Source organism: Patagioenas fasciata, chromosome W (assembly GCF_037038585.1).
Source record: "Patagioenas fasciata isolate bPatFas1 chromosome W, bPatFas1.hap1, whole genome shotgun sequence".
Taxonomy (NCBI): domain Eukaryota; kingdom Metazoa; phylum Chordata; class Aves; order Columbiformes; family Columbidae; genus Patagioenas; species Patagioenas fasciata.
The window spans coordinates 67302642-67325013 of record NC_092559.1 but is presented as its reverse complement, the minus strand read 5'-3'; the positions used below and the strand labels follow the sequence as shown (position 1 = coordinate 67325013).

The 22372-nt window shown below is 38.3% G+C and overlaps 1 protein-coding gene across 3 annotated transcripts; it reads left to right on the top strand.

Moving 5' to 3' along the window:
- Nucleotides 1-711: 711 nt before the first annotated feature.
- On the top strand, nt 712-19377 carry LOC136114655 (activated RNA polymerase II transcriptional coactivator p15-like). 3 transcript variants are annotated; one of them, XM_065860086.1, is made up of 5 exons: nt 712-746; nt 2593-2665; nt 4183-4302; nt 14810-14918; nt 17340-19377. In XM_065860086.1, the coding sequence occupies exons 2-5, from the start codon at nt 2594-2596 to the stop codon at nt 17417-17419; spliced, it is 381 nt and encodes a 126-aa protein (XP_065716158.1). In that variant the 5' UTR covers nt 712-746; nt 2593; the 3' UTR covers nt 17420-19377. The 3 variants fall into 3 exon arrangements, with proteins under 3 accessions (XP_065716158.1, XP_065716161.1, XP_065716162.1); XM_065860089.2 differs by lacking the exon at nt 712-746 and adding an exon at nt 805-881; XM_065860090.2 differs by lacking the exon at nt 712-746 and adding an exon at nt 911-2039.
- The last annotated feature ends 2995 nt before the right edge of the window (nt 19378-22372 follow it).

Genomic DNA, 22372 nt, shown 5'->3' with positions numbered 1-22372 from the left:
CGGATAGAGGGCCACATTTTGTTGCACAAGTAATGCAGCAAGTCAGTAAAGCATTAGGGATTGATTGGCAATTGCATATTCCCTACTGGCCTCAAGCAAGTGGGCAGGTAGAGAAAATGAATCATATGATTAAACAGCAATTAAGTAAAATCTGTCAAGAAACGAATTTGAAGTGGAATCAGGCATTATATTTAGCATTACTCAGAATTAGAGTCAAGCCTCGGGCCAAGGAAAATTTAAGTTCTTTTGAAATTATTTATGGTAGGCCCTATTATGCTAAATACCAGGGAGAAGATTTAAATCAACTAGGAGAAACATATTTATGTCAGTACATGATAGCTTTAAGTAGACAGTTAAATAAAATATCCAAGCAAGTGCTTGAAACTAGAGCCAGAGGGTTAGACCAACCAATTCACTCTTTTAAGACAGGAGATTGGGTTTATGTTAAAGCTTTTTCAGGTCAACTCCTGGAAGAAAAGTGGAATGGACCGTTCCAGGTGTTGCTGACAACCTTTCCTCGATTGCCTCGATTGGCGTGATGCGGAGACTAGCCCCCCCTTTTTTTTTTTTTTTTTTCTGGCACCCCAGCCGGGACTGAGGAGGTAGGAATGAGTAAAAAAAGGACGCGTCCTCTTTAAACATCTCCCCCGCCCCCTCCCACGTGTTGCAGGGTAAGGGCGCGGATTCTGCGATGCGTCACTTCTGTTTCCTCTCGTAGTGTAAAGGAGCCGCGTGCAGGGGAGGATGTGAGTATTTGGGTTTCCCCTTGTGTCCTGTGGGGGTCGCTGTCATTTTCTTCATGCTCTCAATCTACTTCCTAGTTGTCTAGGGCTCCGCACCTCCCAGCCTGGTGCAGGAGAGGCGCACTGGCTAACCGTGTGGTGAGGCTTTCCGTTTTCCTCGAGTGCCCGCTGTGCCCTGTGGGAGGAACGCTCCGCTGTGAAAGGGGCCTGGAGTGGGAGGAAGAGCCACTGCCACGGGGGGGAAAAGGATTTGAGCGAGGGAGAAAATGGAACCGCCAAGCTCTGTTCCCCGCACGCCGGGATCTAACCCTGCTCGCTGACGACCCCCGACCCTTTGTGTGTGTGTGTGTGTTGCCTTTTCTCTTCGTTGTTAGTGACCTGCACCCCTCTTGTTGTTCCAGGAGAACCTGGGCGTCCTTGCCCGCATCCCCCTATCGGGTTCTTGTTCTTTTCTCTTGGGGGGCAACGCGAGCCGTAGAAAAGAGGAAGAGGGGAAGAAAATGGCGGCTGGGATCCGCCTACCTGGCGTTTCTAGCTTGTACTCGCTTGTCTTTCTCATTTTCCTTTCCCTTGTCATCGCTTGGCCAGTCTCGTTCCGCCCTCGCTCTCCCTGGTGTTTCAGTATCTCCTTATACTTTGCTTGCCATCTTCTCCTGAGGAGCACCCACCACCCCCTATTTTTTTTTTATTTTTTTTAATTTTTTCTGGTGTCCGCCCCCACCTTCCTCCATATTGTTATTCCCTCATTCTGATGCGGGCTCTGGGGTTATTCTCTGCTGGTGCCTACGTGCCCCGTATATCAGACTTTTCTTGTTTGGCTTCCCGATTTCATGTTATTGCTGTGTTTATTTTTGCATTGTCCTGTTCCAGCTCACCTCTGCCTCCATCTTGCAGTATGGCTTGTGTGCTTCCCAGACCCTGTTTCATTTTCAGTACTACAGCTTCTGTCGTTGTGCTCCAAACAATTACGACAGAATTTGCCCTGCTTTAGAACCACATTGATCCATTAGCATTATTCAGACTCTGTTTTTTCCTTTGCCAGTTTAAAAATTGTTGTTTTTTCTTTCCTGTAGTATGCTTCTTTAATCTTTTATTAACCTTTATTAGCTGTAGTTTATTTTATAGTTTCTCCCTCTGGTGCTTATTTTTATTCTGAAAGCAGAAATAAGCTATTTATTTGTTACAAGGAGTTTCTAGTAGCAGGCAAGATGTACAGCTGCACATGTTTGCATACTAAAGATGTGGAAGCACACCTGGCAGCATGCATTCAAGGAAAGTTGAATATCCACTTGCATGGTAAATAAATAGACTAGTGACTGATGTGGTAAAGCTGTAGTGGAAATATTAATTGCAATACTGTAGTTCATGGTGAGATGCTTTTTCAGACTTCTGTATTATTGATGGGAACTTTAGCTACATATATGACAATTATGCAGCTGTTGCTTACATAGGCATTTCACCTAGTTGAATTTGCATGAATATAAAAGATTAAGGCTCCAGAATTATCTATATTTACTAATATAATATTGAGAATTCAACTGGAGGACAGTATTGTATTGTATTTTTTACATTATGGTTTCTGCCATACCCAGGGGTATGTGAAACTGGTGAAAAATTGTTCCTTTGTAAACAGTTCAGAATCTAAAACACATATAAGGCAGTTCCAACAAAAAGGGGAAGGGATATAAGAGTGAAGGGTGTTTGAGATCACATCTACAACATGAAATAAAGCTTATATGGAAAGGCAGCGTTTTGAATGAGACTTTACAAACAGGTTTGAAGATGTATTTCTAGCCATAATGGGACATATCCATTGTGTAGTGTTCTTATGTTATATTTGTCTTCCTAGAATGCCTAAATCAAAGGAACTTGTGTCTTCAAGCTCATCTGCCAGTGATTCAGATAGTGAAGTTGACAAAAAGGTGAACATGATATGTAGTTTATAACTACTCTATTAACTCTTATATTTCACGCTGGGATTAAGGAATTAGGTGAACATTATGTCACAAAATCCATGTCATTTCATATGATTTATCAGACATTTACCCCCCCCCCCCAACCCCAAAGCAAGAAAACAAAACGCTCTCCCCAACCACCCAAGATTAGGATTTGGGTGGATGTTTTTAGCTTTGCAGTAAACCTTTTTCTTAAATTGCATTTTGCTTTCTTCGGGATTTTCTGTATGATATATCTAGCCACAAGCTTCCTGGGATTCTTTGCTGCTTTGTGGCAAGTGATAGAAGGCTTCTTTATAAGCTGCCCATGCTGGCAAGAATTTGGACTAATTTTAAGGACACTCCCCCCAGCCTCCCTTCATTTTGGTATCTGGATTACTTGCAAGTCCAAAACAAAAACCTCCTATTGCTCTGTCATCCATGTGCCTCTTGCTTATATTGTTCACCTGTTCTTTTTCTCTGTTTCACATACTTATATTTACTGTAATACCATCTGCTAGTTTCTCACTTAAAAACTGAACCAACTTGAATGTCTTTGAAGTTATAATTTTAATGTTAACTGTGTTAAATGTGTAAAACTAGTGTTCTCATTTTTAATATTTATTTAATTTATAATTTTGTATAAATGTACTAGTCATTATGAACAAACTGAAAACAGTAGTGAATTTATTTTTTTTAAGAAATGGTAGGTGGTAATGTAGATATCAGGTCTCTGAGTGCAGTATGTGAAGAGACTTGATTTACTTGACTGAATTGGTTCAAATGTGACTTGATTTCACTTAACAAATTAGGTGTTTTTGTCAAATCTTTATATAAGAGAAAATAGTCAGTTGATTTTTTTTTTTTTTTTTTTTATTTTACTTTATTTATTCTTGTTGTTAGGGAAATGTATTCCTGAAAAGACACCCCCTTCCTCCCCACCCTCCCCGTGGCAGCCTCCCTTATTTGTTGGAGTTGTTTGTATTTAAAAAAAGAGGTTATCTACGATATAGTTCTAACGGATGAGGCTAAACAGCAAAGCAAACAAAAAACCCCCAAAGCCTCCTCTGTTGGATTTGATTTCCAGATCCTTCATTCTCTCATCTATATTTTTTTCTTTTTTAGAAGAGTTGTTAGCTGTCCTGCATTTTTCATTGTACTCAGTGGAAAGGAAGGTGAAACTTCCATCAGACTTAAAATTTTAATTAAAACTACTGAACTGACAATATTACTGTGCAAAAAGAGTAGTCTTTTTGAAATGTATTTTGATCTAATTAGGTTCTTTTTAAAGACAATGTATTATGGTAAACTTTGCTAGGAACAGAAATAGGCTTATTTGAAAATATATATTTTTTTTTAAATTCCAGTCTAAATGTACAGTATTGTATTCTTGCCTTACAGAAGGAAGGTGATAATGTGTATCGCATAGTAGTATTTTGTGACCTCTAACGTAAACGTTTTGTAACTTGTAATTCATGCATTTCTTTTTTTAATCTTGCTCTCAGGCAAAGCGGAAAAAGCAAGCAGCTCCAGAAAAGCCTGTAAAGAAACAAAAGACTGGTGAAAGTTCAAAAGGTGCAGCTTCGTCTAAGCAAAGCGGTAACAGAGATGAGAATATGTTTCAGGTAAAATTGATAATGTTATTATAGTCTGGTTAGGGTAACCATTTACATCATATTCAGTATAAATTTTATGAGGCGATCTGAATATCTTGATAGCATTGTGCTTGGTCTCCTGAAGGCCTTGGCTGAAGGGGATTACGATGCTAATATGCAGGTGAGTTGTTCAGAAAATGTGTTTTCAAATTTCACTAGAGTAAAAGAATCTGAGTTGTAGCAATTGATTCTAACCCTTGTGTCTTTGCACATGGTAATTCTCTGAGTAGTCATTTTGTCTATAAATACAACACTTGCCATGAGTATACTATAAATGTTAGATTAGGACAGTCTCTACATGGAAATGTCTTTTTTAAACAGGGCTCTTGAAATAAAGGTTCTTGGAAACCAAATTATGGTCTCTTCGTTCCTATTTAACTAGGTCAAGGGTATCTTGGCTTTTGTCTTATAAGACAGTGTCTTGGAATAAATTTTGTTTGTTCCTTTATGATGCAGGTTTTTCTTGGGAAACATCCAAAAAAGTGCAGTTTTGATATTGTCCTTATTCTTAAGATGGGATGAATTTACATTTTTTCAGTAGCAAGAAACATTTATGAGTTCAGGGTACTGCAGTTCCTGGGGTTAGCAGAGGCAGTAGCAATGTGTGCTAAAAGCTGTACAAGACCATACATAGCTTGGAATTACCTATTTTGGAAGCATGGATCAAGACTTATATCTGTGACTAGCTGGCTTGAAAGGGGCAGGGGATAGGAAAGGAATTTAAATTCTTAGAGATTTTTATTCTTAAGTTTGTTAAAGCAAATCTGGCCAGGGATGTCAAAGGCAATAAGAAGGGCTTCTTCAAGTATATCAACAGCAAAAGGAAGGTTAGAGAAAATGTAGGTCTGCAGCTGAATGAGGAGGGTGTCCTGGTGACAGAGGATACAGACGAGGCAGAGTTACCGAATGCCTTCTTTGCTTCTGTCTTTACTGCTAAGACTGGCCCTCAGGAATCCCAGACCCTAGAGACAGAAGATAAAGTCTGGAGAAAGGAAGACTTTCCCTTGGTTGAGGAGAATCAGGCTAGAGATTGTTTACACAAACTGGACATCCACAAATCCATGGGCCCCGATGGGATGCACCCACGAGTGCTGAGAGAGTTGGCAGATGTTATTGCGAAGTCACTCTCTGTCATCTTTGAAAGGTCTTGGAGAACAGGAGAGGTGCCTGAGGACTGGAGGAAAGTCAACATCACTCCAGTCTTCAAAAAGGGCAAGAAGAACGACTCAGAACACTACAGGCCAGTCAGCCTCACCTCCATCCCTGGAAAGATGATGCAACAGCTCATTCTGGACATCATCTCCAAGCATGTGGAGGAAATAGAAGGTTATCAGGAGTAGTCAGCATGGGTTCACCAAAGGGAAATAATGTTTGACCAACCTGATAGCCTTCTAAGATGGTATGACTAGATGGGTAGGCAAGGGGAGAGCGGTGGACATTGTCTACCTTCAGCAAAGCTTTTGACACTGTCTCTCATAACATCCTCATAGATCAGCTCAAGAAGTGTGGGCTGGATGAATGCACAGTGAGATGCATTGAGAACTGGCTGGATGGCAGAGCTCAGAGGGTTGGGATCAATGGTGCGGAGTCTGGTTGGAGGCCTGTAGTTAGTGGGGTTCCTCAGGGGTCAGTACTAGGTCAAGTCATGTTCAACCTGATCATCAACGACCTGGATGAAGAGACTGAGTGCACCCTCAGCAAGTTTGCTGATGATGCAAAACAGGGAGCAAGGGCTGACACACCAGAAGGCTGTGCTGCCATTCAGCGAGACCTGGACAGGCTGGAGGACTGGGCAGAGAAGAACCTGATGGAATTCAATAAGGGCAAGTGTAGGGTCCTGCCTCTGGGTAGGAATAACCCCAGGCACCAGTACAGGTTAGGGGTGGACCTGCTTGAAACTTGGGAGTTCTGGTGGACAACAGGTTGACCATGAACCAGACATATGCCCTTATGGCCAAGAAGGCAAATGGAATCCTGTGGTGCATCAGGAAAAGTGTGGCCAGCAGGTCAAGGCAGGTTATCTTCCCCCTCTACTCTGCCCTGGTGAGGCCACATCTGGAGTACTGTGTCCAGTTCTAGGCTGCCCAGTTTAAGAAGGACAAGGAATTACCAAAGGGAGTCTAGTGGTGGGCTATAAAGATGATTAGGGGCCTAGAGCACCTTTCTTATGAAGAGAGACAGAGAGCTGTGTCTGTTCGGCCTGGAGAAGAGAAGGCTTGAGAGGGCTTCTTATTTATGCTTATAAATATCTCAAGGGTGGGTGTCAAGAGGACGGGACCAGACTCTTTTCAGTGGTGCTCAATGATAGGCTGAGGGATAACAGGCACACCCTTCCAATCCCAAACATACTGTGATACTGTGACTCAAGCATAGGAGGTTCCATCTGACTATGAGGAGAAACTTTGAGGATGACAGAGCACTGGAGCAGGCTGCCCAGAGAGGTTGTGGAGTCTCCTTCTCTGGAGATGTTCAAGACCCGCCTGGATGCATTCCTGTGCAATCTGCTCTAGGTGAACCTGCTTTAGCAGGTGGGTTGGACTAGATGATCTCCAGAGGACCCTTCCAACTCAAACCATTCTGTAGTTCTGTAACTGAAAGCCTTTTCTGATATGTAATGTTGATTCTGTGTGAAAGGGTATGGGAGAGATACCTAATAAGATGGTCCCAACAGTGAGTAAGGCAAAATGAATGGTTTAGGGCTGTAGCTGTGCAATGTAATATGCTAAAAAAAAAAAAAAAAAAGAAAAAAAACCAAAACAAAAAAAACACTAGAGGAAAAAAGACCTGCTTCACTGATAGTTATTTTTAAGGTATTGTCATGGAGGCACCACCAAAAGTCCATTTAGGCAGACAATAAGCTCCAAACAGACTTTGTTCTTTCCAGAGCTGTTCAGCAGAAAAGCAACTAGAAACAGGGTTTATCCAAAATTATTCAGTGTTCCAACAACATTAGAAAACAGGTGTTTGGATACTGGTTAGGAGTTAGTTACTACACAGCTGACTCAAACTCAAGGGTATCAGATCCCGAAACTCTAGAGTGATGATTCAAAATGCACATCTTCCTACTCTGTGTCAAAGTGAGGACTCTTAAGGGTATCCAGACTGCTTACCAGGTCAGCAAGATGTCTCAGTCTCCAAGGAGTGTTCCTTAGATGGCCAGTCTAAGGAGGAGAGTCTTTGACTGCATACCCACTGCTCTGAGGAAGACCAACTCAAAAGGGGTTTCCAGCAGGCTCCATTTATGCCCTAGTTGAATCTGAGCTGTGGTCATTATGAGCATGGTCCAGAAGCTTCTCAGCTTCTCTGTACCTGAGCACCTCTTTAGCTGATGACCCTGTCTATTGACTGAGGGTCAGTTCACCTCTTGCTCCCTTAGTCAGGGGGAGGTGAATGTGAGGAGTCACTTTGCCTGGGGGGATGTGACTGTCTTGCACTAGGACCAAGGTGCACAAGGAGCACAAAAGGTACTGAAGAGCCATCAACTGCCCTATTGAAAGCTCCAGACTTGGTTGGATGGGGTGTGTGTGCATGCGCTCCTGCAACTTTCTCTTGTGTATAGTTGGAGGGAGAGCTTCAGTTTAAGATGCTGGGCATCAATGCCTGGCCAATTGAAGGAAGAATATTTTTAGTTTTGTTGAGGCATGCTTTGATCCATGTAGGAAAAATGAGATAGTATCTTCTACACCTAATGAAGTGAACTGCAGTTAGAACTGAAAAAACTTGCATATAGGCTTTATGCGGTGTTTGTAATAGGTTCAGAAATTCCAGCCTTGGGGAAAATGGTTTAAATTTGTAATGTTTTCCTGAAACAAAAACAACGAAAAAGCCACCTGAAACCCAACACCCCCCCTGCCCCCCCCCCCCCCCCCCAACAAAGCAAAAACACACCCAAAAAATAAAAAAACCCCCACCTTTTGAATAAAAGCAAAAGTCAAATTTGCAGTCCAACTCCTGTCCCTGCATATGACAACTCTCATAGTTCACACCATGTGTCTGATGGTGTGGTCCAGTCTCTTCTTGAACGCTGTCAGGCTTGGGGCTGTGACATCTCCCTGGGGAGCCTGTTCTAGTGCTCCAGCACCCTCTGGGTGAAGAACCTTTTCCTAATGTCCAACCTGATCCTCCCCTGGCACATCTTCCTGCCATTCCCTCAGGTTCTGTCATTGGTCACTAAAGAGAAGAGTTTGGTGCTTACCCTTACTCCTCCCCTTGTGAGGAAGCTGTAACTGTGATGAGGTCTCCTCTTAGTCTGCTCCAGGCTGAACAAACCAAGTGATTTAAGCTGCTCCTCATGTGGCTGCTTCTCCAAACCCTTAACCAATTTTGTAGCCCTCTTCTGGACACTCTCCAGTAGCTTAATATCTTTTTTATATTGTGGCACCCAGAACTGCACACAATGCTCCAGGTGAGGCTGCACCACTGCAGAGCAGAGTGGGACAATCACCTCCTTCAAGCGGCTGGCAATACTGTACTTGCTGCACCCCAGGACATAGTTGGCCCTCTTGGCTACCAGGGCACACTGTTGGCTCATGTTCGACTTGACATTGACCAGAAGCCCCAGATCCATCTCTGCAGAGCTGCTTTCCAGCATCTTGTCCCCCAGTTTGTCTGTATAGCCAGGGTTGCCATGTCCCAGGTGCAAAATCTGGCACTTGCCCTTGTTGAACTTCATGCAGTTGGTGGTTGCCCAGTTCTCCAATTTGTCCAGATCCCTCTGCAGGGTCTCTGCCCTTGAGAGTGTTGACTGTGTTTGATAAGAGCAGGATTCTTCCAGTGTTGATTATAATAGAGAAAAAATATTCTGATATCACCTTGACATAAACTATCAGTGTTCTTCAGTCTCTGCCTGCCTTTTATTTACTTGACAACAAACGTTATTTTTAGATTGCTTATTGTGTTATGGAAAGCTTTTTTTTCATGCTACATCAGCTTATGTATGTTAACTAAGATGCAGCTGTTTCAGTGTAGAAATAGCACTGTAGGTCTGAGGATATTTCCCCTCTCTCCCCCCTACCCAGGAGAGCATGCTAGAAGATCTATTTGTGTGTTAATTTTTGATGTATGGTTTTGTTTGTTCTAGAACTATTAGTAATTCTGGAAACTACTTTCTGCTTCCCCATGGGAGTAAAATGATCTCTGTGCAAGTGACTTTGCAGTTTAACTTACAAGTGTGGTTTCAATTGATGGAAATCAGGCTGTAAAGCATTCATAGGATAGTTAGAAGTCCTGTGACATCCATATTGTGTGTGGGAGTGGCAGCAAATGATGTGAAACTTGGTGGTTTGATGTTCTACACCTTCTGGCTGTGTTCATAAAGTATACAGCTTCCCTTAATATTGAGTTCATTGTGACTGCTGTCTTATTTTTATTATTTAAAAAAAAAAACTAATTATGAAGAACAGGATACTTATAAATAGAAGGGAATTAATTCAGTATAAGAGACAAAGTGTATTTTATTTATTTACGTGTCTTGGTCTTTTTAGGTTTTATAGGTAGCCTAGTATACTTTGGAATTTGTTAAAGGATTTGGGTTCAGGTGCAGAAATTTATCTTGCTCCCATTTGTCATGTATTACTAAAGGCCCTAAGGACAAGCATTATTCATGTTAATGTGGAAGGGTTTAATGTTGATAGATTTGATTTCTGTCACTTCCAGCCAACGTGAGTTCTGCATCACGTGCTTTGGTAGGTTTGACAAATCCTGTCATGTATCTATGCCTGATTTGAGTAAGGTTTGTTAATGCTGTCAGGATACAGCATTAATGACTGTCCAAAGAGCAACCACATGTTGTAATCGGGCATTTCACAGAAATTGTTACTTCAAAAGCAGTTTGCCTGTTGTACCTCCCCTTTCCTGATTTTCCCTTTCCCGTTTTCCAGTCAAATGTTTTTTGACTTGTGAGAAATAAGTTCTTCAGTTTCCCAGTGTAACATCTTTACCTATCATAGGCTCCTGAAAGTAGATAAATATTTAAGTTTGTGATGTTCTGGAAGGTGATTAATTGTGAAATGCATCGGTGACCATCTGAGTTTCAGAATTAATATGCTAAACCAATTTGCTGTGTTGCAGATCTCAGCTGTTTGCAGGACTCTGTATTCTAGGAGTTTATATTAGCTTATTGTGCTTTTTCTAATGCTGTGTACAGTTTAATCAAGGCAAACTGGAAATAAGAGGGAAAATGGTGAAGAAGTTGGTTGCTGAAACTCTTACAGGAAGTCAGTTGCATAACTGTGAAATAAACCTAGACACAGTTCAGTGCATTTTATTCTAAAAAATGGAACTCTGGAAATAATGTTTTTAATGTTTTCTGATTTATTTAATTCAATAGAATAGTATATCTTAGGAGCTGTGACATTTAATAAAAAGCATATGAACTTGTCTTTGAAGCTTGAACTACAGTAAATATACTGCTATAAATCAATACAGCCCTTGGAACACTAATGTGGTTACAGAGATACAAAGGTGTCTTATATCAGTGAAATTGTCCTAGGACTATCAGCTGCTGCCTGAACAAAGAATTGTTCAGAAATGACTCAATACCAGAATTGCAGGTAACTGAACCTCAAGAAACATCAATTTACTTAAATAAATCTAGGTTTTTCTTGAGGATTTTAAACTGTACTTTAGAAGCCTATTTAAAGCTTTTAGCAGTGGCAACTGTTTTGCTGCACAGAGTTCAACTAAACATTTGAAATTTAATGTGAGCATTCAGCTGAAATCTAGACAGTGGTGTAACTTAATTTCAGTATTTTCATATGGAACTGTTTACATTTAAGGTAGACTTACTGAGTAAATTATGTGTACTTTGTATTATTGCCTCTTGCCTTACTGTAGTTAAACTATTAGGTTGGTGCAAAAGGAACTGCAGTTTTTGCATTTTTGAAATTTGCCATTTACTGGAATATATTCTTAACGAAATGTGGTTATGTTATACATCATTTTAATGTGCTTTTCTCGCTTTTTTTGTGTTGTTTTTTTTTTTTGTGTGTGTGTGTTTTGGTTTTTTGTTTTTTGTTTTGCTACTGACTTATTACTTGCTGTTTATTTTATATTTATTTAAGACTATGGAAATTATGTTAGACAAAAAGCAAATTTGAGCGATTTTTCTTATTTGAGTTCAAAATAAGTCGTAAAGCAGTGGAGACAATGTGCAATATCAACAACGCATTTGGCCCAGGAACTGCTAACAAACATACAGTGCAGTGGTGGTTTAAGAAGTTTTGCAAAGGAGACAAGAGCCTTGAAGATGAGAGGAGTGTAGTGGCCAGTCATTGGATTTGACAACGACCAATTGAGAGCAATCATTGTTGAAGCTGATCCTCTTATAACTACGAGAAGTTGCCGAAGAAGGGTTGTCTGGCGTTTGAAGCAAATTGGAAAGGTGAAAAAGTTCGATAAGTGGGTGCCTCAGGAGCTGACTGAAAATTTTTAAAAAATTCATTGTTTTGAAGTGTTGTCTTCTCTTATTCTACGCAACAACAATGAACCATTTCTCAATCGGATTGTGACGTGTGATGAGAAGTGGATTTTATACGACAACCGATGATGAGCAGCTCAGTGGTTGGACCAAGAAAAACCTCCAAAGCACTTCCCAAAGCCAAATTTGCACCAAAAAAAGGTCACAGTTACTGTTTGGTGGTCTGCTGCCACTCTGATCCACTACAGCAGGGATGTCAAACTCATTTTCACCGGGGACCACATCAGCCTCACGGTTGCCTTCAAAGAGCCGAATGGAATTTTAGGACTGTATAAATGTAACTACTCATCTGGCCTCATCTGCCATATTCACCTGACCTCTCGCCAACCGACTACTACTTCTTCAAGCATCTCGACAACTTTTTGTAGGGAAAATGCTTCCACAATCAGCAGGATGCAGAAAATGCTTTCTAAGAGTTCATTGAATCCCAAAGCACAGATTTTTACGGTACAGGAATAAACAAACTTTTTTTTCATTGGCAAAACTGTGTTGACTGTAATGGTCCTGATTTTGATTAATAAAGATGTGTTTGAGCCTAGATATGATGATTTGAAATTCATGGTCCTAAACTGCAATTACTTTTGCACCAACCCTATAGGACATGTAGTTGTCACTGTTTAATGCAGGGTGACAATAAACTGTGGCAGATGCTTTGTTAACCCCCTCCCCTTCCCCCCCCCCCATCTCCCCCCTCCACACTAAGGAAAGGCAAAAGGAGGGCAAAGAGAGAGAGAGGACTAGCAAGTAGGAAAAAGTTAAAATGTTTTACTAATGCTACTAATAAAATAGAGAAAATAATACAAAATATACAAAACAAATCTTCAATTTCCTGGCGCAGCTCAGCACTACTCCAGCAGCTGCAGGGCAGGCACCCAGAAGTCCTGAGTTGGACTCTGCAGCAAACCGGAACTGGATTCAGGGATGCAGGGTCTGTCACTAGGCCTCAGATTGCAGGGACGGCAGGCAGGGTCCTCCCCAGGTGCTGGCCATAGTCGAAGAGAGCGAGACCCTCGTGATCTCCCACCTTTATATGATGTATGATGTGGATGGGATAGAATACTTAGTTGGTCAGTTTCGGTCACCTGTTCTTTTCGCCCCTCCTTGCAAATACGGGATGTGCATTCTTATGAGCGACCTTGCATTCCATTGCTATGTCTACCAAAACATGTAGCCAAAATCAGAAAAGTGCAGTTACTAAGAACTTAGCTGAAAGGAAAATTCACTAAAAGACAAACTGGTCTTGTTTTTAATAAAACCAGGACAGTAGTCTTTAATAGTGAAATTCTAAACCCTTTAAACTGCATTTGCAGCTATAATCTGTTATAATTGTATCAGATTTTATTTCTTAGAGCAAATCTGGAATTGCTTGGCAATGCGCTAATATTCTTTGATAGACCTTGAAAAAAATGTTATGGAGTACTACTATTTGGATCTGGCTTTAGAGGTGATCTTAAAAGTCACTGAAGTGTTGCAGGGTAAAACCAATAAATGTTCGTATAGTCTTTTTATGGTATCCTTTGCCAGCAGTGCTAATGAACTTGGGTGTGGTACCAAGTTCAGTCTGAAAGAACTCATCTACCTTATTTTTGAATGTTAAATTTGTAGTGCTGTAAAAATATTTAGTAAATCGATCACAAATCAATCTTATAAACTTGTTCATTTTAAAGGATGCTTTGAAGTAGAAAAACAACTGCTTCAGGCTTATGGTATCTAAAGATGTTCTAATTGTTATAAAATAAATTTTAGAGTTAACTTAGCATGATCTGCATAAGAAGAAAAATTACTTTAAGCAATCATAAAGCGTACTTGTATATATATATATTGTGAAATAACTTTTATAACTCGAACTTATGTGTATGATTTTAGTTGATTGGAGAGTTGTTCATGCTTTCCGTTCATACTTAATGCTGGTAAGATGTGTTTGGCCCTCTGTTAAATTATGTGCAAGATGCATAAATTATGCAAGTTGAAAACTAAAACTAATGTTTTCTCAGGAAGGAATACTCTTTTTAAAATTGCTTACTTTATAATGTGTTCTTTCTTCATAAAATGTATCCAGAAGGTGCATATAGAATATTAATAATTTCTTACATGAATTGTATTTGATTGTGGTTTTATTATCTAATTTCTGATTCTCAAAATCACATTTGACTTTGAACTTATGTGAATGAATAGTTTATCAAATTTGGAAAAAAATAATAAAACCTAAATATGTAGTGCAATGTGTAATTGTCAGTGTGCCTGTTGTCTCTCTTCCCTTCTTCCCACCCCCCTTTTTTTTTTTCTTGTCCTAAGAAAAAAGTTAAGCCACTGTGGTGTGAAATTATGAAATTCTAAAGTAATTTCATACTGTGCTACATGCTGGTAAACTTAAGGGATTTGGATGTGTTTTTTTTGGAACATCTGGTACAGTGTGATAGTCTTTTAACCACAGTTCCAATGAAGTGTCATGAGAATTTGGGAGCAGGCATGGGACAGTTGGTAGCTTACTTTCATTTCCATCTGTGTTTAAAAAAAGAAAAAGAGGGGGGAGAGAAAAACAACAACCTCTTGAAATTGTGCTTATCTCATGTGAATATGTAATTTGATATCTGTACATATGGAATGGACTAAGATTTGGGAGTAGAGCTCCCCCTTCCCTGTTTACAACTGCTACTAACAAAGATGATTATAATAAAGGCAAAATTTAATTTCAGAATACAGTAAATTAGTGGGTTTTGTAAGAGATAAGATTATTAAGAATATAGGTATTTTTATTCTAGGAGAGCCACTTTTGCATTGAGCATTGAATGCTCAACTGTTTTTTAAGTTCATCTGTTTATATTGTCATTACTTATTTGCCTGCTGACTACTCTGGATTAAGGTCTTGATCTAGTTGTTTCTCTGGTGTCTAAAATAAGCTGCAGTGTGCAGTGTCACATGTCCAAGTCTGATACTGCTGGGAAAAGTGAATGCAGTAATATGTAAAATACTAAAAGATATCCTTATGTGTTTTGACAGATTGGCAAAATGAGGTATGTAAGTGTTCGTGACTTTAAAGGGAAAGTCTTAATTGATATTCGAGAATATTGGATGGATCAAGAAGGTGAAATGAAGCCTGGCAGAAAAGGTATTGTTCTGCTTCATGTTATTTTGTATTAAAACATTGTCTGCAGTTTGCTGGAGAACTTTGTGTATTAGATTTTTATACTTTCTTACTACATGGTATTTTGAGTAATATTTTTACTTTTTTTAATAATTTATATTTTAACAAATGATTAGTCTTATCTGTGGATTATAAACAAAAGCAAAGTGATTTCGTTGGTCGAGTCTGTTTTCCTAAATAGCTCCCCCATGATTTATGGAAAACAAGGCATCAAATACAAGCAAATTTGGTATGAGAGTTATATACATAACCATGCATTGATTAACTTAATCAACTCCTTTTTTTTGCTTTTATTAAAACTGGACTTTTTACTTAAAAAGTCACTGAAAAGATTTGTTATTCATTTGTAATAAGATGTTAATTTCTTTAAAACAATGATCAATTTCTGTCAATTTTTAGATTAAATAATTAAAATATTTAATGTGACTACTTTTGTAAACAATATTTCAAGACTTTAGTTCAGGTGAAAATACCTCAGGTGTTCAAGTTTTGGTACTGTGCTTCTAATTGCAACACAGCATAAGCCATTGTACCTTTAATTGCTACTCCCATGCCTACTTTTTATGACATACCTTCACTGAACCATTTTCAGAACTTTGCCATCTGCAAGATGAGGATGTGAGGATAGTTTCAGTAATAGTACTTTCTTTAATTTCATGTTGCTTCTGTTAGAAAAGCTAGCTTATCATTTTTTCATTTATATTGTGCCAAGGAAAGAGTTAAGTATGAAATATCCTGTCCTGGAGATTGAAGACATTTAATGTAGGATCAGCATAAGGTTTGTTATGTTGTCCTAGTGTGTCCAGGAGCAAATAGATGTTTGGAAAGCTTGAGAAATGTTTTCAAAAACTGTTAACCATTGAGAATAGGTTTGTAAGAACAGGTGTACTGGTACTGTACAGGAAGATTTCTTGGTTTGGATGTGTTGCTGCTACTTAACAAAAAAGATTGTTCCAAGTTCTGAGGACTTTTAAACTGCTGTATTTTGAGGTAGAAATCAAAAGTATATGCAGTTTAAATGGTAAACTACAATGAAACTTGATGGGTATGCTAAGTGACAAAAATTACATGATGTAGATAGAAATGTTTATCAATGTGGCAAAAGGGATCTGAATTTTATTAGGATAAAATTAATAATAATCTGAGTGAGCATGTGAGTCTAATGTTCCATCAATGCACTTATGAACCCATTATGTAGCTATCCTAAAACCAGTATGAACTGTTGAAATTGTGTAATGAAATATATATGAAAAAAATTCAACCATTTAGAATTGTTGTGTCAGATTGTTTCCAACAGCAGGTCTGAATTGCATGCAGTTTATCTGATATATTGTTCAGGGGTATCTTGATATTGAGTCCCCTAATAATGGTCATAACACCTGGTCTCTTTTCAAAAGAAACCTGCCCTATAAAGACTGGTGGAAAACTGCTTAGAATAGCTCTGTGCAGACTGCTCACTGCTCTGATAAGTGGTGCTCTGATAGGACAGTAATGGTAGAAGGAAAAAAGTGATGAGCCCCAAAAATAGAATTGAAAATTTCACCTGTTTTCAGGTCCCAGTCTACCTACAGGGAGAAAGCAATGAAGGAAGCCTGATCACTGAGGGGGGAGAGTGGGGGTAAATAGTAGAAGAGCCTTGCTGGAGAGAGTATGAGGTAGGCCTGTGAGTCTGTACTTGCATAGAGTTGGCATAGAGATTTTAGGGGAAGAATAAGAAGACTAAAGCACAAAGGAAACATGTGCCTAGACTTGAGGAAGTACAAATTTAGAACTGAGGAGATGGGTTGTGAGGCACTGAATAATTATTGATTGAATGTCACTAGAAGCTATAGTGAACTTGACGTGAAGAAAGAACTTCCATGTTGGTTTTGTGAGTGCTAGGGAGTGGAATAGAGTTTCTTTAAAATGTTATTTATGGTATATATTATTCACAGTGCTTTATTAAAGAAGAGGAAAAAAAAAAAAACAGAATTATTGTACTTTAAAAGTGCATAGAAGTTCAGTCCACAGAGGTATGGCTTTTAGGAGCCAACAGGAATGTGATTGATTTCCTACATTTCTTTTGTGATGCCTTCTATCAAGACCAGAGTTATATTTCACTTCCTGTGTTTAGCTTAACACTCGTGAATGTATTTTTTATACTGCACTTGTTTTCTTTGTAAATTTAACTTGTCCAGATATAAGCTAAGGTCTAAAGTTAAACTGAAGTGTTCCAAATGAGTAGTTGAACTTTGTAACAGAGATGGTTGTTGCACTTGAGGTAGACTAAGCATTAATAGTTGTGACATAGACTTTGTGTATGAAACCAGCCTTGACAGTAATTATGCAAGATCCTGCACAGCAATTTTCTTATTGTCCTAAGTATTTATTTTCAATGTGTTTCAGGTATTTCTTTAAATCCAGAACAGTGGAACCAGCTGAAGGAACAGATTTCTGATATTGATGATGCAGTAAGAAAACTGTAAATACATAGCCACACAGAAACCTTTATCATTTTAGTTGTTTTAAGTGGTCTTTTTACATTGGCTTTTGTTTTCTAAAATATTGATTTCCAAGCTATTATGTATTTGGGTTGCAAAACTATTTGTAATATTAATACTTTTTTTAATGTGCATTAAAAGTGTATTCTGAGTTGAGGCTATTTGTTTATACTTTACTAAAAGGAAATGTGCTGCTTTCACCTCATGGTATAAAATAAATAATATGTAAAGCATAGGTGTTTATGGTCTTTTGATTGAAAGTGTTTGCTGATAAGGCTGCCTAATAACTTTAGTCTTTGTTTTAGTTTCAGTTTAGTTAACCATTAATATGAATTTGTTTTCTGAGGAGATTTATTAGAATGTGTCTTTTTTTTTTTTCTTTTATATCATACTCTTTGGTATTGCTCTGACATCTTTCTACTTTTAAGACTTGATACAAACAGTGAATACCTAGTAAAACACATTTTTGTAGTTAATTTTAAATACTGTATTTGCTAATTTACCATATTTATTCAGATGTAAACAGTCCTGAGTATACAGAATTTTTTTTGCATTATTTGCATGGTGTTATGCTAAACAATAACACTTGAACACAAGCTGCAGTATTTTTTCATGTTTTTCTATAGCTTGCTTGACTTAGAAAATACAAGTAGCCTTTATTCTTGGACTCTAGAATGTGATACATAAACTTCTACAGTAATAGACATACCTCAGGGTAAGATAGTATTTAAAAGTTCCAAATGTGGTTATTGGTTAGGTACCCTTTTCAAGCTTTGCATTAAATTTGTTCTAGAACACATACTGTTAGTCTACATAAAAGAACAGGCAACCTGTTTTTGTAGGGCTTTTGTTCGTTTGAGAGTATTGTGTAAACAATGATGCTTAAACTAGGCTGTAACACAGGTTAAACAGTCAAACAGGGTTAAAATTGTTTCAGCCAAAACATCTGGCTATCATGCTTCTGCCCTATCCACACTGCCTGCCCAAACCATTTAGCTTGGCTTGCCTTGTGTGGCTTACATGCACACAACTGTTCCATCTTTTGTACAGAAGATACTTAGTGCTTACAATGGAGCACTGGTACATATTGGATCATGACTCTAGTGCACTTCACTTGTCTAACAGTGTACTACTCTGATAAGAGAAGCTTCTGTCCAGTGGAAGCTATTTTAGATGTGCCCTAGTTGAAGGGCTTCTTGGTAGGTGTCACAAACTATGGAATGAAGAAGGGAGAATATGTTTGAGTAGAACTTGAAGAGATAAGGGGCACACCAGTACAGAAAGTTAGCTGACACATAATAACTACAGCGAAGAAATGTATGTTTGTGGAACTAGAGAACTGAGTATTTTTCTGACTTGTTTCATCTTCTTCCTTTGATTAACTGAATTAACTTAATGAAAATTGACATTTCAAGACTATGTAGTGAATGTACAACTTATTGGTTTGGCTGTAATTTTCCCCTTTGATGTTAAATTTAATATATTTTTTAAATTTTGTATACATAAACACGATTTACTATTTGTTTAATTTTGGAATATCTTAATAGAATTCTTTTTATCACAGACATGCATTGAAGTCCTGTTCTACTAAGTGCCATACACAGGCTGTTCCTGTGCTGCAGAGTTTATAATTGAATACAAATGGATGTTGAAAGATGAGGAAGGGTGACTTCATAAAATTAAATATATATTATTTAATTTAGGTATTATGTCAGATACCTCCACCTGCTTTTTAATTTATTCATTGTTGATATTACAAATAAAGATCTGGTTTTGTATAGCTCAGGAAATCTGAGTTTTTAAGAACTGATGAAGGTGATAAAAAGGTGAAGATGTTTTGTGGTAGCAGCTTCATTTTGGGGTACAACATTCTTTTTTGAGTGACTCTTAATGGCATGTAGGGATATTTGAACAAATGAAATAAATGAATGAAATAAATTGCTTCCGATCACTATCAACAGCTTTCAGATGTGTTATGTGTTGTTTTTTGTTGTGTGATTTTGCTTTTTTTTTTTCTCAGTATGTATATATGATTTTTTTTCTTTAAATCTGAAATTTTGCAACCAGATTTTACCCACTTGACCTCAAAACTTTCATGTGGCTACTTTAAAGTCATCATAATATAAGGAACATTGTCCTCACTTAGACCACTGTGATAGTAGGTCATTGGATGGCAGTTGTGTATCAGAGTACAATATAATTGTGTTCAGGAAAGTAGAAAATCAAATTCATTCATTTTGGGGGAGTAAGTGAAAAAGTTTTAATATAGTGATTAGTTCTCTTGTGGAAACAGGTGGTAGAGATGTTTAAATAAATTAGTATTTGTTAATCAAGAACTATTAGTTCCTCTTATAGATAGATAACACCCTTGCTGAATTTGTGGTGATAATTATTGGAACTGTTTATCCCATTTTACTTGAGAAAACTTGGGGCAGTTTGATTTTACTTGTGTTTAAAAATAGTTTTCCATCTGCCAGTTATATTAATGACTGTAATAATGATAAAATATATATTTTACCTGAGCCAGTCTTAATGTTTACATGACTGTCCTACAGACTAGTAAAGTAGTTTCACAAATGAACTCAAAATGGGACATGTTTAATTGTGAGGGAATTCATTGCATCTCAGATGACTCTGCTGGTTACTTGATAAAAAAATTGATACATTCAATGTTATATTGAAAGAAATAGTTGGTAGTGATTTGTCATGTAATTGTCTATGGGTGTGGTCTTTCTAATTTGAGAAGAAAATTCAGATATTTCTCGAATAAAGATTATTTTCTTGCAGACAAAATGGTACTTAGGGTACATGTAGAAGTGTCCATGGAAGAAAACTGCATGTATGAAAAGGCTGTATAATATGAGATAAAACCACTCTTCCCTCTCTCACTGAAGTGGCAAAAGAAATGCATTTGATTCTTGATTTTTATGCCGGGCATATTAGCAATATGTTTTATAAATTAAACCTACTATGGAGCTAAGGAGGAAAAATACATCAGTTAGAGCTGCCAAAGTACCATATGTGTGCCAAATCAAATTGCCATGTACAATGTTGCTCTTATGTAGAAATGTTAATGTTGAAGTTAAAAAAAAGCAGTACTAAGTTTGATATTTCTGTTAAAGGAAATGTCCCAGTTACATACTTCTTGTGCGATCTGTTAGCAAAAAAAATTGTCATTGTAATTCTGGTAACTCAAATGTCATATTGTTAGTCATGTGGAATGTTTCATGTTTTGTTCTGGTGGTATCTGCTGCAGAGAGGCCACTGGAAATATGCGTTCTCCAACTGTGATTATTCTAATGTTCAAATACAAAGTAGTTAAATGGCATATGTGTAATAACAAATTGAACACCTGGAAATAAATTAAGACTTCTGTTGACATAGTGATATTTTTAATAGAAATTTAGCTGCACTAAAACTTATTTTTTCTTAAATAACCATTTTCATAACAACTTGTTTCTTACAACTGTTGTAATTTGGAAATTTGGAAATTTAATCATCTTATACTTGTCCATGTTTATGGGTGGATGGTTGCTTCTGTTAACCCAGAGGGACAGAAGTTTTTTGTTATGACAGAATAACAAGTGTCATGCAAATATGGAAGCAGAAGATCTAAACACACTTTCAAATACCAAGCAGAAAAGAACCTGATAAGTTGCTACTGTTAAGAAAATGGCTGATTATATTTTGAGGGGAGTTTCTTTTTGATCTGACAATAAATGTAATCATAGATAGAAACAGAAAAAAAGATTCTCACCCATTTATTGATCATGAGTTACAGTTAAATTAATGTAGGCATCTTTAGGAAGGATATTTGGTTTTTGAATGCTTGCTGTGACTGATCTGTAGGGAGTGGATTAACTGATTGTAGCCTTGAACCAAACAGATTTTTCTTCAAGTAATTTTATTTAGTTTAGCAATTTATAGCCACAGAATCAGAAATGACCTTGGCTCAAAGGGAAGAAATACAGTTTGGGGTTGATGGAGGGTCACTGTGTCCTATCTATTTCCAATTTACTGCCATCCACTTATTGGTAGGATTCATCTTTGTAGCTCTGGTGGTTACATATGGAAGAGCAATTGGATAGACAATGTTTTTCCTGTTAAGAAGGAGGACCCAGGTAACTACAGACCTGTCAACCTCACCTCCATCCCTGTGAAAGTGATGGAACAACTTATCCTTGGTGCCATCTCAAAGCATATCAAGGATAAGAGGGTCATTAGGGGCAGTCAACATGGCTTCACCAACCTCATTGCCTTTTATGAGGACACAAAGATGTGGATAGATGATGGCAGAGTAGTGGATGTGGTCTACCTTGACTTCAGTAAAGCATTTAACACAGTCTCCCACAGCATCCTCACAGCTAAACTGAGGGAGTGTGGTCTGGATGATCGAGTAGTGAGGTGGACTTCAAACTGGCTGAAGGAAAGAAGCCAGAGAGTCGTGGTCAATGGGGCAGAGTCCAGTTGGAGGCCTGTATCTAGTGGAGTGCCTCAAGGGTCAGTACTGGGACAAGTACTATTCAATATATTCATCAATGATTTGGATGAGGGAACAGGGTGTACTATCAGCAAGTTTGCTGATGACATCAAGCTGGGAGGAGTGGCTGACACCCCAGAAGGCTGTGCTGCCATCCAGAGACCTGGACAGGCTGGAGAGTTGGGTGGGGAAAAATTTAATGAAATATAACAAGGGCAAGTGTAGAGTCTTGCATCTGGGTAGGAACAACCCCAGGTGCCAGTATAAGTTGGGGAATGACCTATTAGAGAGCAGTGTAGGGGAAAGGGTCCTGGTGGACAGCAGGATGACCATAAGCCAGCACTGTGCCCTTATGGCCAAGAAGGCCAATGGCATCCTCGGGTGTATTACAAGGGGGGTGGTTAGTAGGTCGAGAGAGGTTCTCCTTCCCCTTTACTCTGCCCTGGTGAGACCCCATC